At 44.0% G+C, this 18,915-nt stretch overlaps 1 protein-coding gene across 4 annotated transcripts in view; it reads left to right on the top strand.

The window, feature by feature from the left end:
- ABAT (4-aminobutyrate aminotransferase) overlaps nucleotides 1–18,915 on the top strand; it is a 52,083-nt gene that overhangs the window by 10,728 nt on the left and 22,440 nt on the right. For 3 of the 4 annotated variants that reach the window (XM_050317045.1, XM_050317047.1, XM_050317048.1), the window contains exon 2: nucleotides 11,290–11,419. In XM_050317045.1, coding sequence (XP_050173002.1) covers nucleotides 11,350–11,419 — 70 coding nt within the window. In that variant the 5' untranslated portion in view covers nucleotides 11,290–11,349. Of the gene's footprint in view, nucleotides 1–3,716; nucleotides 3,948–11,289; nucleotides 11,420–18,915 lie in introns of those variants that run through there. The other variant, XM_050317044.1, reaches the window with a different exon arrangement.

The following is an 18,915-nucleotide window of genomic DNA, read 5'->3' as shown; positions in this document are numbered from 1 at the left end:
CACAAAGGAAAAACTGCCTCTGTACACTGAGCGTAGTGTTACTGGATGTGCTTGGGTAGGAAGCAGTCTTCTGACCAGCCACAACTTGGAAAAGCTGCAGTGTGATGGTTTTCCTGCAAAGCTAAGCAATCACAGTTGTCCCTTTTATTTTCTGTTTTGCCCTTCATGTTAATCCTCTTTGACCAAATAAGATTCTTATCTTTCTGCCTCCAAATAATTTGCTCAGATTTTTATAATTAACTTGGGGTCAACATTATTATAGTCTTACTTTGTTTCCTTCCAACTGCACTGAAAAAAATTTTAATATATCTTAATCTTTAATATAACATACTCTATATCTTTTTAAATAAATCTTAAACTGAACCTAATAATTGCTGCTCACAGTATCTAAAACTTGATCTGACACTCCAGTTTGTGCTTTACTTTTTTCCAAACACAACAAGCCCTTAAGAGGGCTGTTACTTTTTCTCTTCATGCAAGTTTGGGGTCCTGAGACCCTACTGTTGAGTCTTATGGCAATTTTGTTTTTTGAAGAGGACTAGGGCTTGGTGCTGGGTATCCTGGTGTTCCTTGCCCTCTGCTTTGTGATACTAATGTGTTTTGTTCCCATTTTTTGCAGGAGTATATGACATGTAGGGTTTTGACATCTTGTCTCTACCCTGGAGCTTCTATTTCTGGATAGTGAATTCTTCTCAAGTACTGTAGCTGTATTGCTTGAAATGCTTTGTTTTTCCAAACAAATGCAGCAGTGACAACATAGTTACACCTTCCAATATTTTCCATAAAAACAAAATGTCCTTTTACTAATCTCATGCTTTTACTTGGCCTTTTGAACCAGCCTGGCCAAAATCTGATCCCCATTTTGCCTTGTAGCATCATAGTGTATTTCAGAAGGATGTATGTAGTATTGATGCAGAAAAATATATCTGACAGTGGAAAGTCATGTTTTTGGTTCTGCTGAAGTTGGAGATTACTTTCTACCAGTGAAAGATTGTGTAATGAGTCTTCCTCTGACAGCTGCATATCAGTGCAGAAAGTGTACTTACTGTGGGTGGTTGGCCACATCCTTTCTGATGACAGACTGTTCAAATAGATCTCATTACCAATAGTCTCTTGATTAATCAAGTGGAAGTCCATGGGGTTTTTTTGTACAGTCCAAAACTGTGGACTGTACATTTTTAATACATCTTAAAGAAGTTTTTAGTAATTGTAGTTGCTTAAAATCACTGATATGGGACTTCTAAGTTTTTTGCCCTGCAACAGGACTTGCACAGAGTCATTGCCATCCTTTTTGTGCATCCAGCCTTCCAGGCAGGGTAATTATGGATATGGAAGGGCTGTGCTGGGAGCAGAGGAGCTGAAAAAGAGCTTGGGCTCTGCCTGGCAGGTGACAGTTTGGTGTCGAGCCTTTTGATGCAAGGATTAAAGCAAAAAAAATCCACTACACATAAAAGTCTACAACTGAATTACAGTCTCTCTGGGGGACGAGTTTCCAGGCAGTTGGACATGACATGGCTTAGCATGATGGTGACTGGAGTCTCTGGATGATGTTGCCATATAAATTGTTAGCACTTAGCAGTAAGGAGCACTTTTTATCCAACATAATTTTGTTTAATGAATTTAGCTTCACATCATCCAAATCAGCATGCAGCAGAGGCACAAGAATTTCTTTGTCATACCTCAGTCTCCCCAGAGTGCATCCTTAGGAGCTGTAATCCTGATTATCCACTGAAGAAGTGTAGTAATAAATCACTGATACAAGGCACTGCTTTGAATCCAGTGTTTTATACATGGTGAGTGTAAGTACCTACAACTTTTCTCAGTCTTTCCTCTTCTGTTTTTGATGTGTCCCTGCATTAACCATCTGTTAATGCACTTTCTGTGGTAGATTAACTGGTTAACAGGTTCAGCTTAGAGGAAGCAGTTTGTTCTAATGACCAGTACAGACCAGTTTGAATATGTCATTTGTAGTCTGTGTATGTAATTAATAACAGATTTTAAACTGTGAAGAAGGTGAGGGATCAGCTTCAGTCCTTATTTTGGATCAAATCAACAGCCTGTTTCTTAGGAGTAGTATGGGATCTGTCTTATAAACAACTGCAATCTGGGCTTCTTTCTTGGCAGTTGCTACTACTCACATGGGATCCCAGGCTACAGTTCTGCAGTGAAGGAGGAGGGTACCAGAACTTCTGAATCTCTTCCTTGGTGGTATTAACAGCATGTTCCTTAGCAGCTTGTCTGGATGCTCATCAGTTGCTCATTTCGTGTAGAAAAGCTCTGGAGAACCACAGGATGACTTCAAACCTTGTACTCCTGCAGTGGATGTAAAAGGTTCTGTGGATGCTGGCACTGCACGTGTTGGTGTGTAAACTACCTGTGTCAGGTAACGTTAGAGTGGAGAGACTGCAGACTATGTTTGGTCTGCCTGAACGACTTTCTGTCCCTCCTTATTCCTGTGTTAGCAGAGTAATCATCACAACATCCACCCCAACCAAACAAATCCTGCTGCTGTTACTGCTCGGGGAGAAGGGGATGAAGAAAGTGTGATGCTGTAAGAGCAGCACAAACTGGAGTCACTCAATGGCCGGGGACCTTACCTGCTTCCTGTAGGCATTGCATCTTCTGTCTTTTTGATGTCTGTCCTTGCCTCTGCCTGTCTTAGACCCTTCCTTGTGCCTCACTCTGCTCACGCTGAATTAGGCAGCACAAGTCTGGGGCTCACTCTGGCTGCTCCCTCATCTCCCCCCTTGCAGCACAGGGAGGTGCAGGAGCTCCAGTTGCAGCCCCTCAGGCAGGCGCCAGACTCTGTGCTCAGGAAAGCATCCTGCCCAAATGTCACATCCTACAGCTGGAGCCTGTGGGAGATAGAGTCCAAAGCAGGACCCACAGCTCTGATCTCGTGCCTGGCTCCCTGCGGCAGTGCAGCCCTGCCTGTTGGGGGGCACGGAGCTCCCCCTCCTCTTCTCGAGCCGTTTTAATGCCCTGATTACTGAAGTGGGTAAGTCACCACCTCGCTTGTAATAATTACAGATTTCCGCTGTGATTTTTCACTCGTCGGTTGCCACAGCAACGGCGCAGTGGCTCGGCAGAGACGCTGTCACAGGGATTTAAATCTGAAGCGGCTCAGCCTTTTTCTGCGCTCTGGCGCATCTTCCCCCTTGCCCCCCAGCACCATGGCAACCTGGCCACTGCATCCCAGCCTCGGCCATGGCAGCCCGTGCTCGCTTTCTCTGCGTCCCTGGGCCTGAAGGGAGGCTGCTGGTATTCCCTGTGGGTATCTGCGTCTCCCCATTCCCGTCTCCATCAGTGCGCAGCAGGAGGTGGCGTTGGGATGTGTGCTGGTTGTTGTGCTGCCTGCGCACGACCTGAGGAGAACGAACCAAAGCATGGTTATTTTATGTGTGCCCGGGTGTCACCCTCGGGATATTTACAAACCAGAGTAAAATCAAGGGGTTAGGGACAAGACGTGTTCTTCAGCTTCCACAATTGTTGAAGATTAAGGAGCTGTTTCAAACGTTAATGCAGTCTGGCTCTGCGTCTCTGCAATTTGTTTTCAGAAACCTGCCAAGGAGGCTTTCAGGTGAACTCGGATCCCCAGGGGTCCGAGCTGATGGGCTACACCCACATGCCAGAGCCAGACGCTCTCGTTTTGAGGCGAGTCGGGTGCTCGTGTGCGCTGGCTCTGGCTGAGCAGGAGCTGGTTTCATTAACCTTCATTAAGTGGGGCATCCCCCGCGGCTCCGCCGCAGGGCTGCAGCTCCGGGCTCCCTCTGGGTGATGCCCGTCCTCGCTGCCGGCAGTCGCGCTCGGGAGCTGGCAGGAGCGGGCAGCGATGGAATTCCTCACGAGTGGAGCCGACAGCAGCTGAGCTGAGCTGAGCTGAAGTGAAGGAGGGAGCAGCACTTCCAACCAGGGCTGGCTGCGGGGAGTTTGCATCCAAGTGCTGTGTAAGTGCTTTTGCCGTGCGCGGTCGGGGTGGGCACAGACTCCGGCCGAGCTCTCTGTCCAGAGGGAAATGTGTGTCTCTGTGTGTGCAGCTGTGTGTGTTACAATGTCCCTGTCATGGATAAACATGGGTAGCTCTTCCCCGTTTGTTTGCTGGACCCCCTGAAGAGAAATCTGCAGGCATCTGCTTCCCTCTGTCCTCAGCTGGAATGGGGGTCACCTTGAGAAACCAGAGCACTCTCTCCAGCTTAAGACGTTCCCTTGGTTTGGTGCAGGCTGCCTCCAAGTGAGCTATTTCATGCCTTAGGACACAGAAAAATATTCGTGCTTTTATTTGGTGCTGTTTATCTGTTTTCCTGACCTCTGAGGAGACAGCGGTAGGATGCTGAGGAATAAAACCTTACAAGAAATACAACTGAATGTTCTTGGAAATTCCACTCGAGGGTATTTTGCAATACTTAAAATTTTTCCAAACTACAGAACGCTTGTGGAGCGACTAATCTGAAAAGCACGGCTGTGCCATAATTTGTTTAACCCATTGGGAGCCGGGATGTTTTGGTGTGACGAAATGTGTGAAAATGAACAGAAATGGTTTGGATATGTTTTTTTGCCATTTGTATTTAAAATAACGAATTCAAAATGTGCTTTCTTGAAGTGAAGAGACGTACTTACGTGTAGCTCACTGGTAAAGTTCACTGAAATACCAAAGTGCAGGTTTTTTCAGGGGAAACTATTAAGAAATTACTTTGAAAAATTTAGAATTTTTAAGCTAACATAAGTTCAGTTGTGCTTGGGTTTTTTTACCAGCATTTATGTACCATTATGCTATTTATTTAGGTATTTTTGGCTTTGCATCTGGAACTTGCCCAGTTTCTAACAGATGCTTTTTCGATCCAGTTTTTTCTTTTCCTGAGACAATGTATTTCTTCTACTGGGAAGCCGTAGGCACGTCTCATCCCATCTTAGCTGTTCCAATAGTTCTTGAGTCAGAAATGAGCTGCTCAAAAGTTTAGTGGGTCACCTGAATTCTAGTGTACCACAATCACAATATTCCCACCTGTTTATATTCATTGGTTTATGGACCAGGAGTCTTTCCTTGGCCAAATATTTGTTGGAGAGAGCGAAAAGGGGGACAACAGCAGAAAGATTTTTGTTCTTTGGTTGGTTTTGGGGTTTTTCTTTGGTTTCGAAAGAAGAAAAACATATATTCCTATCCAACCACCAAACCCTGCCTAGGGGACACATGAATGTTTTGACACTTCTGACTGTAAATAAGTTTTAAAACTTGATGGAAGGACTGAAGGTTTGTGTTCTGGCTTTGCTGTTGGTTCAACCCTGACCTGATTGCAGGTCCCATGAGGTAGGTAGGGACTGCTGTGTTGTGATGGATCCTGGATGGTACTAACAAGCTGTAGGTGTAAGGTTTTCTGTGCTAAACAGGTACATCTTGTTTTAGGCTTGTGCTGCAGTGTTCAGAGCAGACTGACTGGTATGCCAGCTGCATGTGGAGTGAGAGAAGGGAGCTGTGCAAAAAAACCACCAGTTTATTATGCTTTTGTGTGCAGTATTTACTGTTTTGTCAAGACTTGAAGGACAAAACCAATCTTCCTATTTCTATTCTTCTGAAGACTAGTGGGAGTGTCCAAATCTGTTGGTGTCAATAAATAAATAGGCAACCCTGAATAACCGACACTTGAGCTTTACTTGTAACTATGACAACTGTGTCCTTGACAACTTAAGTACAACCATGGAGTTTCCAATTACATCCTGTTCTACACAAAGCCATTAAGATTATTAGAGGCATAAGCAGCCTGTCAGCTTGTGAGGTGTGGGGTTTTTTTGCAAATTCATTTTGGTGGTAGATCCATGTTTCCATTGTCAGGTCCCTGCCGTTGTGTTGTTGCTGGTGTTCCTTGGTGAGCTGTGCTCTGCAACCACAGGCTCGCCAGGCTGGGGCCTGTGGTTGACAAAGGTGGGGGGAAAGCAGCTTCTTTCTGTTTTCTGTGCTCTCTTAGGAGGGTGGTGCCAGGTACTGCTCTTCTTGAAGCCTTCTTGAAGGAGGTTTCAGCTCTGGTTTGTGCTGGGTTGGTATAGATACTAAATGGAAAATCTAATGCCAACCTTATATAAACACTAGATGTAAATTTTCTTGCAATTCCTTCTTAGCAGGACTTTTCTATTTCCTTGATGATTTGAGATAGCTTTGATCTAACTATGACTAGAAATTGTTGGTGTTACTCTTACAAACTTCTCCTGCAAATGCTGTTATGAGCTAATTCGAATTTGTTTCAGAACTATACCTTGGAAAAAAGCTCTGAAGTAAAAGGACCTGTTGTGTTTCATTGTGTGCCCTCAGGCTTTCATAACTGTATAGTCTATATTGAACTCTTAACTCTGCTCCTGGGACCAAGTGAATTGCAATTAAACAATCAACATGCAGGCAGGCCTCTTTATTTATGTTGTTGTTTACTACATTTAATTGGCTAAAGCAGTAAGTCAGGATTTCTAACGTCACCCTGTGCTGTCAATAACAACTGGTGAACTCATTCAATTTTTTCCTACTTTGGTCTATTGGATGTGGACGTTCCCTGTCCCCCCAATCAGGGTGGGGTGGTGTGTTCTCAAGCAGTGAGTGCTGCATACATTGGGTCTTTTTGTGCAGATACCATGATGACATTACATTGCCCCGTTCTTCCTCAAATGCAGTCTAAGGAGGAACATGGTTGTTTAATGCATGACAGCCTAGACCATCTTCCACCTCACTCATATTTCTTTGTGACATTATGGGGCTGTTTCAGACTCTGGGATCTCCTTGAGCTGTTTTTAGAAGTAAAATACTTGAACTACATCACTTAAGTCATTAAAGTTGCTTGCTCATGGACACTGCAAATCAGGAGACTTGCCCCCCTTTAATAATCCCAGCCCAGTTATCTGAATACTGCCAGACTTTTCAACACTGTCCTTTTGGTTTAGTCACAGGAACCACAGCTGACTTGATCTCTCAATTTGCAGTTTCTTACACTGTTAATAAACATGCAGAAAGTGCAGTGTCAAAGCACGCTGAGCTGTGAACTGAAGAGCTTTCTCACCTCTTCGAGAGACACCCTCCTTGCAAACTGTCTGTGCCAGCTCACTCAGGGATGCCAGGGCAGGCTGGGTGTGGAGAGGGTGGGTTTGCATTCGGGCACAGTGCTGGTGCTGCCGTGGGCCCCCGGGAGAGGGGATGTGTCCTCCACTGCTGCACGACAGCAGAGCCCCTGCACCCTCCTGCAGCCCTTGCACAGCTCACAGCACGAGGCAGCCTTGTGCTGGTTCACGTCCAGATGGATCCAAGCAAACAGGACTAGGAGATAGTTAGATATTTTTCAAATTTCACAGCAATGAATGCGTAGCATGACGATATCCTCGATGTGCATCCTAGAAAAGTCAAGCAAAGGGAAACGGTAGAAAAGGGAAGGAATTTGCCTTTAGCTCCATGCTCCCCAAACCCACTTTGTGTAGCCTTGTGCAGTAATTGCCCTGTGCAGCTTGTGCTGCTGTTTCCAAACGGCTTAATTGTTCCTGGTAAATGGGTTTGGAGCAGCTGAGGAACAGATGAATGTGCCCCCATGAATTTCAAACAGGCTCCTGTGTCTTTGGCATGAGCGTCAAGAAAGAGACACAAATCTGCAGAGCTGACTTCTCCTCCCTGTCTTGCCCTGTCTCCGTTTACCTTTACCTTTGCATCCATCCAAGGACCCTTTCCCAGGGAAGTCTCTGCAAGCTGCAGCCTGGAACACGGACGTCATGCTGCATTAGCTTCTCTTCTAGAGAGCAAGCTTGCTGCACAAACTCCAAGTCTCTGTATTTTCACTCTTGTATCTGCATCAAACCCCTCTTTTTTTTTTAATTTTTCCAGAGTTTCCCCCAAGAAATACAATCTTGTTCACTCACAAAACCAATATGTTCACAGTAGGCTGCTGCTGTTGAATGGCTGTTGTTGTTCCTAGAACTAGTTTTATCTGTCAGAAATAATCACTCAGTATAGAAATTTAAGGGCTGCTGTTTAAAAAAAGTATATCCAATCCCACAGTGTGCATTTAAAAAATCCACATATCCTTATGTTTCATGTGCTTGATAAACTGGACTGAGCTCCCTCTCTGAAAATAATTCTTTTTTCTAGAAGAATGTGACTGTGCTCAAACTGTGTTCGCCAGTGAATGTGTTTATGTAATGCAAAATTATGTACAAAATATATGCAAATATGTTTACAAATTAAGGTACTGAGCATTCACTTTAGAATAGCTGTTCTGTACAGTCATCTGTACCAATGGCCTTCTCCAGCTCAGGCAGCTGCCATTAGAGGAAAAATATTTAGAGAAGACTTAGGAATATTTTTTTGGAAGGGTCTCATTTCTTTGAGGTCCTTCACACCCCCTTCCCAGACAGCTATGTGGAGTTGGTGACTGTGTTTTGCCTGGATATCGAGGGATCTGGAGCTGCCTGCAGTGGCTCCGGAGCAGCAGTGGTGCTGGAGCGTGGCATTGCTGCAGTTTTGACACGTGCAGAGCTGATTTCTGCTGGCTTGCAAACTGTGCCTCTGCTGCTTGCAGTGCTGGAACAGGCTGGGCCGGTGGGAATTGATCAGGAGATGGGCTATGGAGGCAAAATTCAATTGGTTATTGTGATAACCAAATAATACATGCTTAGACAAAGGTACCAATCACATCAGCTGATCCCCCTGTGAGAGTTTATGTGCCTAATGGAGATGGAAAAGATGTTGAGTTTAGTTATACTCACATGTGATATTACATGATTTATTCTGACTCTGGACTAGAAAATGGTAAAACTTTTTATATAACAACTGTCAAGGAAAATTAGGGCTAAGCTACCTCTTAAATAATTTTTTTCCTGTGAGTGTTCAGAAAGCCAGTATCATTTCCAATTATATTTTTCAGCCTCTAATGAATACTGTAGTTTAACTATTAAAGAATTTAGGATAAACAGGAAATATAAGTAAAAGGTAAATAACATTCTGGGAGTAAAGACGTGCATGGCTCATGTGGGGAAGGAAGAGAAGGTACTGCTGAAGGGAAACCTGGACACTGGTGGGCACAACCCTGCAGAGTGATTGGAAGGTTTGTTTGATTTGTTTGTGAAGAGGCATCTCATCATTGTGAAAAGGAAGGCTGGGCAGTGGGCAGCAGAACCCCCACGGGAGATGACTGAAGGGGGTGAGAACAACGAAGTGGGTGGCTAAGTACATTTGCACTGCTCCTTTTGTAAGCTGTGTTCATCTTAGATTTTAACAGGCTCCTAGAGACTCTTAAAAAGTTATACTTTGAAGAATAACTTAAGGAGGGAATTGGAGATTGCAGATACCAGATAAATAGCTCTGAACAGAGGACGTCATTGGAGGTGGTTAATTGTTGTGAGAGGTGCTGAGCTGATTCACCCTTTAACAGCTTTTTCTCACTTACACTGGCATTTAGGTTTTGGCAGAGGATGGTCATGAGATTAGAAATCTATGGTGTTGGGCCATTTCTTTACACGTTTATTATGCAAACTAAATATTAGCACAACTAAAGAAAGAAGCTGAGAGAATAAAAAAATAATGAAAGAATTAAATTAATTTTGTCTTACAAGTGAAGTTACTCTTTTCTGAAAAAAATTAACTAGTTCCCCCCTACACTTCTGACCCAAAGCCTTAGGAAGTGAATCCAGCTTTTTCAGCATAAGGACAAGTGTTGTGCAAGTGTATGCTCACCTTGGCACATTTCAAAATACCTTGAATTTTAACTTGAACTCAGAGCAAACTAAGTGAAACCAAGTGCTATGTCAATTGTCTGGAAAGGCACAGGGAGTTGTTTTTAAGTATTAATAGGTCCCTACGTTTATGTAGGCAAGAAGTTTTCTGTTTTCTTTTATCTATTTTGAAAAAGCTGAAGTGTGAAGGCAAACAAATAGTATCTTGCCTAAAGACAATACAGAAATTAAATTTTTGATATTTTAGTGCTGGGTAAGAGATACTTCCTATCAGATGCTTCTCTGCATCTAATCATGAACATCTGCTGGTATGTTTTATTGATGACCAAGAACTGATGTAAGCAGTCAGCTGTGATCTCTTTCTGCTGGTAGATCAGCTCCAATACTCTCACAGTGTATTTGTTTATAATAGAGTTCTTTCCAGGAGGTTTGTGGATAATAGAGGCATTTTGTTTGGATTGCAGGCCTCGGTCCACTGCTGCTGGATGGTCTGCACCCACTGGTGGCAGGGGGACACCCAGCAAGGTGACAATGCTGGGAAGAGGGCTCTACTGTCCTGCTTAGAACACAGGGGGCCATGCTGATAAGTGTAGAGTTTGAATTTAACCTGTATCCTGGATAATAATTCAATGACCTGTTCATTTATGACTTCCAGCCAGACTTTCTGCAGAGGTGATCCAAAGCGAAAAAGGAGTTGTGTTACCATTCATGCTACTTGATTTTCCAAGGTCATTTATATGTAACTGGCTGAGGTAGGATCACAGAACAGTTGAGGTTGAGGGGATCATCTGCTCCAGCCCTCTGCTCAAGCAGCAACACCTCCAGCAGGCTGCTCTGGACGATGTCCAGTTGGGCTGTGAACATCTCCAAGCATGGTGGTTCCTCGCCCTCTCTGGGTGATCTCTCCAGGGTTTTCCTGTGTTTAGATGGAGCTCACAGTGTTTCAGTTTGTGCCCATTGCCTCTAATCCCATCACTGGACACCACTGAGAAGACTCTGGCTCCTTCTCTATTCCCTCCCATCAGGAGTTTATTACACATTGATGGGATGCAACCTGAGCCTTCCTCAGGCTAAACAATCCCAGCTCTCACAGTCTTTCTTCACAGAGATGTGATTAATTGGTAAAAACTGGTTTTTCAGGGGATTGATTTTCTTTTATTTCCTAATGCTTGTCCTGCTGTCTTTTGTATTAGATGAGATTTTTCTCATAAACTTAAATTGAATTGAAAAACCAGCTTTGGCTTGAGAGACTGACTGGAAACAATTCTTTAAAAGTTCAACACAGTCTACATACATACAGAAAACAGAGAGGAAGAGCAAGGGAAAATAGGTACTGCTCTTTACTCCCTGGCCCTGCTGAAGCTGGAAGATACAGCTTTAGCCTAGAAGTCATCTGCAAGTCAGCAAGACCAAGCTGAGCATCAGACTTGGGGCTCAATCCTGAGACTGCTCTGAATGTCAGCATTAATCCATCACAGCCTGCTCTCAGTGTCTTTGGACTGAAATTAGTGAAAGGGGGAATTGAAATGAATAGCACAGTAATAATGGCTGCATCCATAAGCACATGAATTAGTGTTTGCTTTTCTTTTTTTATTTCAGATCATCAACTTGGAAAGAAATCTCCCAAGATTGAGTCTTTTTGAGTAAAGAAAGGCTAAAATGGCATCGATGTTGCTTAGTCGACAGCTGACCTGTTGTCTGCAGCAAAACTCCAGGCTGCTTGTATTTGGTAAGTGTTTGTATTTTCCTGGTTTGTGTTTGGTAAACATTCATTTTATGCTGGTAGACAAAATTCCATTTTGAATATTGCTGGGATTTGTCCCTTGGTGTTGAGTCTGTCAAGACTCGAAGAATATGATGTTCCACGTCTCAGCTAATGATGCGATTGTAGTCCAAAGGTGCTGTGGATTTGTTTGATTTTTTTTCATTCTGCAAACAAGAACTTATTAAGTTAATAATTTGCACTGTAAACCTGCTAATTGACGTAAAGCTCTTCAGCCTTTGGAACTCTGCTTTTACTTTGTGACACTACCTGGTGAAACAATTATCCATTAGAATGAGCTATTTTTTTCTGTGTGCTATGTAGCATGACCCTGCCTGCCTTCCCTTGTGGAGAGGTTTTATGTGACTGGCATGAAGAGGTGGCCCTCACTGGAGTTGTGTGTTTCTGCCTGGAGTGAGCTCTAGTGTGAAATAAAAACCTGCCACACAGCACCAAACTACTTTCTCTGAAGTGAACAGCAAGTTCTTGCTTGGCCCCCCTTCTAATTAGTGTGTGTATGTGTGTATTAAACCTGCAATCTCTGAAATAGATATAAAAACTAAATTTCTATTGACTTTGTTGGACAAAGCAGTGTGGAGTCTTAAGATCTGGCATCCATTTCATGTGCTGTTACACTGACTACAGAATGGCTGAATGGCTTTTCCTGTGACTGAGTAAATAGTAGTGTTTGTCTTGTCCTCCCTCTCTACTTCTGCAGTGCTACTGTGCTCCTTCTGCCACTACCAGGCAAGCACCCCCTTCCATTTGCTCAGAAACTTAAACATCATTGATTTCCTATCAAATAATACACTTTGGGGAGCAACTAACCTTTGGCTAAAGAACGCCAAGTCTGCTCTTGTCACTATTAGAAAATATTAGGTCAGTGTATCAGTGCAGGGTGCGCTTCTATTTCTGGGAGTGACGCACTGATCACCCACACTGGGCAGGAGCAGGGATCGTTTGGTCGATTGTGGGCAATGGAAAGTGCTTGCAGCAACCAGGCCTCATTAGTTGTCAGTCCTCTGAGCTAATCTCTCATCTCAGCATCACTTAACGCTGCCTGTTCCTCCCAGTGTCTTGCACACTTCTGTGCTGCTTCCCAAGCTCAAAGACAGGGGAGGTCAGTGGAGGGCAGAGGCACTAACCCATTCTTCCTTTCTCACCGGTGCAGTGAAAGGTGTGTAAGATCTTCAATAAGAAAGGAAAACAACTCCAGGCTTCAATAATTTGTCCTTGCCTTGAGAAAACTTTTAAGTGGGAAAGCCTGCTGAAGAAAAAAGTAGGGGGCCTTGGCTGCAGGCTGTGTAACAGACCTTCAGCCTTTGGGGTGGAATACTTTGTGTGTGTGACCAGAGATTAGAAAAGCTCTAATCTCTGCAGGACTAGAGAGAGCAAGAGGAGAGCCCCTCACCAGAAGGAACTGTGTCCTGTGACATTCCTGGCTGACGGAATAGGCACAGGGCTCTGACTCCTGTAGCAAAAACTGGAGCTTCAGGCTGTTTTCCTGGTGGTCCCCAGCTAAGGTTGCAGTGCCCCTGCGTTCTGCTGGGCTTTTAGGGAAATGCTGAGGGTGTGGCGTCCCGGAGCTCTCTACTCCGGAGTGCTCGCCTCCCAGGTATTTTGAGCACTCAAGCTCAGCGCTTTACTGACTGAAAAAGAGATTTATTTGTACGTTACTCCCACAAAAATCCTGCGGTGCCGTTGGGACTGATCTTTCTGTGTGTGTGTGGGTACTGAAATGACAGGGTTTGCAAGGGGGCGATGGATATGGAGAGGAGGAGGGAATAGATTGCCTCTTGGTAGAAGTCTGTTTGTCTGTAGGCTGCCATGTTTCAGTTGTGAGTGTGCATTAAGCAAATAATCCTGTTCATCTTGAATCTACAGTAAATCTATTGACATTGAGAGATTTTTTTCATCCTTGACTGTTTCTCTGGTTGGAGAACCTTTTTTACTTAACCATTGCTTGTAGTGTTTTCATTACTCACACCATGCTAACCCCTGCCAAACAAACTGGAAAACGGAAAATGGAAATCATTTAAGTTGATCAAAATGCAAAAGCTAAGTAAAACATATGAAAGTAATATGCAGCTTAAATCTTACCAAAAATGTGAAACCTGTAAGTACTTGGAGTCCTTATGCCTTCCTTGAAACTAAGCTTTAATCAGGTAGGGTTTTGTTTTCCTTTCCTTATCTGTTTGATCTGCTTGATAGTTTGCCCTCGAAGATAAAGTTCACTAGAATTTAAAGGGTGCAGAATGACAACAGAATGAGTAACCAGCCTAATCTTTTCTTACAAAGACTCCTGGACAGTGCTGCCTGTGGGTATCAGCCAGGCAGATCTGGGAGAGGTGACTGATGATGGAGAAATGCCGATGTACCTTGGCACTACATCCCAACTGCCTTGGGTTGTGCTGCTCCTGTCAGCCTGCTGTGCTGCAAGTTGATCAAAACCAGTAGTGTGAATTTAAATATTTATTCCCTTTTGTGCCAGCTCAAGTTTTATCTGCTGGGCCACTGTAGCAGGAAAGCTGTTCTGGTTCCATGCTTTGGAGGGAGGTGACAATGCAGTTGTTTGTGGGCTGGTAAGGCCGTACCAAAGCTGTGAGGACAGACTGGGACTCCAGAGATCTAGTTCAGTGTCCTGTGAATACCCAAAGAGATTGAATTAATCTTGGAATCTTGCACTGGAAAGTATGCCAAAAGGTCAGGCTGCTGCCTGAAGGTAGCATCAGTTTGCATTAGTGCACACCCATGCCTTTCTAGGCTGCTGATCTGTTCTGCAGCTTCTGCAGTCCCCCCAGGCAATCTCTGAGCTGACCTTACCTTTACAATTTTTTTCTAGTATTTAGCTCAAGTTTCAAAACAGGGGAAAAAAATATCAAATCTTTACTATTTGTCCTGCCCTCAAAGGACCTGGAGGGTGGAATGTTTATTTTTCTTGGCAGCAACCTTTTACATTTTGACAACTATCACCTCCCCTAAGATCTCATACTTTTCTCTCAGCTGGTCTAAATACTGTTTCAGTCCTTCCTTATAGGTCCACTTTTTCTCCTCCAGGTTCTCTGCACTCTGCCCTAAGTGGACTAGCCCTTGTTGAGGCTGTACCTCACCTATCTCAGCCTGTTCTCTGTCTCTCTGCAGAGGATAATAATGTTTATCACACAGGTGTGCTGCAGTAAAGTCTGAGAGATGCTCACATCGTTACTGACTTGTCCCCAGCACAGTTATCACAGAGAGGCAGCAAAGCCATGAGAAGGGTTTATTCTCAGTCCCACTTTTGTCTCCAGTATTAATCCTTGCTAAGACTTTTTACTTTTTGTGTTCAGTCTGTACATTGGGAGCCCCCTAGGAAATCAGAGAGAACAGCCTGGATTTGTGTGAGGGAGGTGTGGGAGAAGCAGAGAACAGTCCCCTTCCCTGGATTGTAGAGGTCAGTTTGAGGTCACCTTCAGCTCCTGCCCTGGGAACTGGTCCTTGATGACTCTGGAGTGCAACCTTTCCTGGTGGACTGAGGAATCTTTGCTTCTCTGTCTATCAAATGCTTTCACAAAAAGCTGAGATATATCAAAATGTTCATATAATGTCCTGTTGTTGGAAGGAGGCTCTGCTACAAGGCAGAGTCCAAGTTTGGACCTCAGTTCTGAGTTCCTTGAGTAAATGTGAGGCCTTTGATGTTCCTGTCTAGTTTTCTTGTTCCTTCTGTGCCACAAAAGTTGGCTGTGGAAGTGCTGGCTGTTTTTCCCCCGGGTGTTCCTTGTTGGTTGTTGATCTCCAGAGGTGTCCTGATGAGCTCTCATAGCTGTTACTCTGTCTGGTCTGTTTTGCTGTGAAAAAGGAAAGATATTATGACTGGTTCAAATCACAGGAACTGCAAGAAGACCAGCAGTTGGATGCTCCTGTAACTCTGCTAAGGAGTTCATTTAGGATTATGCTGTGGTGGGGAGGGGGAACTATTCTTGCTTATTCCACTTCTTCACAGCCTGTGTGGTATTGCTTTTTTTCTTCATTTTTGGAGAACCCTGTTCCAATAAAATCTTCAGTGTGTATGTGGGAGTACTGAAACACAGACAATCTCCTGTGGAAGAGCTTCTGATCTTACAGCCTAAGCACTCTGTAAATAGCAATCTCAGTTTTCACAGTGTTATGCAATAGCAATGCTCATTTCCCAAACATCTCTAGCTAGCCTGGCCTTTTGCCATTCCCTTTAAAGATCTGTTAGTAACAGATTCTACTTGTAACACCTAAAAGAGGACTCGAGGGGAAATCACAGTCCTCCTACTTTTGGCTGTCAGGGCCTCCCTGCTCTAAAACTTCTGTCTGGAAGGTGGTTTGACAGACACTGTGGAGGGGAAGTTAAAGGCATGCAAGGGAGAGTGCCTGTCTGCACTTGCACGGGGCAGGGGTGCTATGGCACGTGGAATGTGCCTCCTTGGGACCCTGCAGAGCTTCCCTTCTACACCCCTTCACAGCAGGACACTCATATTTGAGAGATCTGGTGTGCCAGCGTGGATTTTCACCTCTCTTCTGTCTTTCCCCTGGGATAGGCCCTTCTGTTAAATTAATTACACCAATGTAATTCCTGTGCCCCCACTGGAGTTTCTCCCAGGTAATATGCAGTTGTTGTACACTCAGGAACTGTGTTTATGTGAGCATTATTTGTGGTCAAACACATCAGAGGTTTAAGCTCTTTCTAACCCTGCATTGATTGTAAGTCTTGTCCTTAGCCCAGAGTGATACTCTGTGATTACCAACACCACCAAATCAGCAGGGTGCACTTATATTCATTATGTTGCTATAGCAATGTGGTACTTTGCTAAAATTGCTGAGACACCTGGTGAGGAATGGGGGCAGCATGGGGAAGAGAAGCTGGGAAATGAGCTTTTCTGTCTGCTAGCAAATGAAGACATCCTGTTAGATGAGAAGGAAGGATGTGATAATTTTGCTGATGTTACTCAAGTGTTCGGAAAGTGTTGCATAGAGCTTTGAGAAGTCTGCAAGAAGCAAGAAAAGTAGAATTTCGCTTATTGTACCCAACCTCTTTAAATGGGATGGGCCAAAATTAGGTTCATGAACAGTACCTGAGCGTTTTGACTTTTGCCATGATGAGAAGAGACAGCTTTGTTTACAAGGGAAAAAAGGGTGCTGTTCTTGGTCATGTTAGCTAAATGTAATTTAAGAGCTTTCCTCATACTTCTTCAGAGAACACCTAGTTGGAGCCCATTAGCTCCACACACTATTAAGATGAGAGCTGAGGTCATGTTATTTGATCCTGTTCTTAAAATATAACACAAGAAACCTTTTTTCTATGGAAGTTTGATCAGATCTCAACAGAAAGTCAGTGAATTACCTTTTATTATGAAGTTAATTGTGTCAGTTCACTGAAGGACCAGCCACAAGGGATTCTCAGTTCTTGAAAATACCTTGCTTAGACATGGTAAGAATCTCAGTTTTTGTCTGTCCCATCCCTGCTCTGTTCTGGAGAGGTGAAGTGCAGTGATCAAAACCCAGACCTGATGTGCCCTAAATACCAAACTGGAGTAGCCTGACTTACAGAGTATCTTTAGGGTTTCTGTTGAAGGGTAAGTTGATATTAAAAAGTCAAACAGGAAAAATTTGGGATGAGTACCTTCAAGAGAAAAATCCCAGCTGAGCAGAGCCCACTGCAGTTTCCTGGGGATGAAACACTACAGTGAGTGACCTGATTTATTTGCATTTACTTGCATCATTAGGAGGCTTCAATACTGATGCTTGGGCTGGAGGGAAGCAAGAGAGACAGAGTATGACCTGAAATCCTCCTCCAGGCAAAACAAAGCAGGTATTGATGCAGCCATCCATCACCATGTCCAAGTGCTTGGAAAAGCCTTTGCAGGAGAGAGGGGCCGTGTCCCAGAGCTCTGCTGTGTGCAGGGAAGCAAGAGGCAGCACTCGTGTCCTGCTGTTATTCAGGGCCTGGAGGACAAAGCATTGCAGGGGATCCAGAGCATGGGATACCAAAACCTGGAGATCCTGGAGTGCAGGGGGTGGCCAGGCTGTCTCTCAGCAGGACTCTGACGTTGGTGCCTTTTGAGAGCAGCCTGAGCTCCCAGTTTTGCCTGTAGAACAAGGGCAGGCTGTGAGGCTGTGTTGGAATGGGCTGACTGAAGGGGAGCAGTGCCAGGGCCATCCCTCTCTGCTGGGTAAACTGCAGCGTTCAGCTGAGTCCTTTGCTAGTCAAAACTGCCGTGCTTCCTTTGCTTTTGTTATCACGAGCCTTTGGACAGGTCCTTGAGCACCAAGAAACATTAGGCTGCAAGAGTCTTGGGCCATGTGGCAGTAAGAGAGTTTGTGTTGGTGCTGTTGAGGTGCCCTTAGCTGAGGAAAGCTCAGTGAGTGCTGTCACTGGCACAGACTGAGCTCCATAGGAGCTGGCCAGTTACTCATGACAATTTCTGATCAGAGTCCCAGCTTAGTTGAATAAGATTAGGGCAAGAAAAAAAAGAGTTAAAGTAGGGGGAAACAGGGTAACCGTGTTCTTGTGTTCTTAAAATTTGAGTTGTTCTTAAAATTTGAGTTGTTTTGTTTATTTTTAACCAAACCTGTGAATGAGTGTGCATATCTGATAAGCAGTGAAGTGGGCTCTTTCAAATACATCCATTTACCTTGCTAGAAAGTGTGTGAGTTTGTGCCAATCACTTATTATACTTTCAAAGGGAAGAGAGCTTCATTAAAAAATAAAAGGTTTGAGGATTGACTTTACTTTGGTTTCAGCTTTTGCTATCAAAGGCTTTGTTAGTATGTTGAGGTTTTGGGTTTTTTGAGGGTTTTGTTCTAGCCTGTATTCTTCATGCTGTACCTGAGGAAAAGAAAAACACACCACTTTTCAAAATCCTTTGATGTAGTGACACAGGGCATTTTTGTTTTGTTTATGGCAAGATGTTCCTTCAGATTCCAACCACAGTGTTTGCCCGAGCCAGGAGGTGGAACGACGCTTTGGCAAGTGTGAGATCAATAAATCAGTACAGCTGCCATTATACTGGAGTTAATAAAATGAGACATTCTGTGGGCTCCTGAAAACAAGTATTGGAAATTAAATTTGTATCCGTGAATCAGCCTAGAAATCACTTGCCTGTAGAGCCTGATGACATGTCATGTGCTTTAGGAGCTAACAGGCAAGTGCAGCAAAACCTGCCACCTGTATTGCTTGGTTTTTAGGTGGATCTGGTTCACAGACTTACTGAAAATGATTGTGGCTTGGATAAGCTGCTCCTGAAGCCTTTGTTTTAAAAAATAATAGCTCACAGATTGACCAATTTTAGTAATTTGATAAAAATGATCTTTAAATCAACCCTTCTTCTAGGAAAACCTGTATGTTTTAGCTTCACTTGACCAGTTTTGCTGCGTATGAAAACCTGTCTGTTGACAGACACAAACTATGCCAGTGTGAACAACACTGCACTGCAAAGTGCTGTTCATTTTTGATCACT

The sequence above is a fragment of the Myiozetetes cayanensis genome, unplaced genomic scaffold (genome assembly GCF_022539395.1).
Source record: "Myiozetetes cayanensis isolate MyiCay16 unplaced genomic scaffold, myiCay2020 scf20-37, whole genome shotgun sequence".
Lineage (NCBI taxonomy): Eukaryota > Metazoa > Chordata > Aves > Passeriformes > Tyrannidae > Myiozetetes > Myiozetetes cayanensis.
The sequence above is the reverse complement of the archived record's forward strand: the minus strand, read 5'-3'. Positions and strand labels throughout refer to the sequence as shown.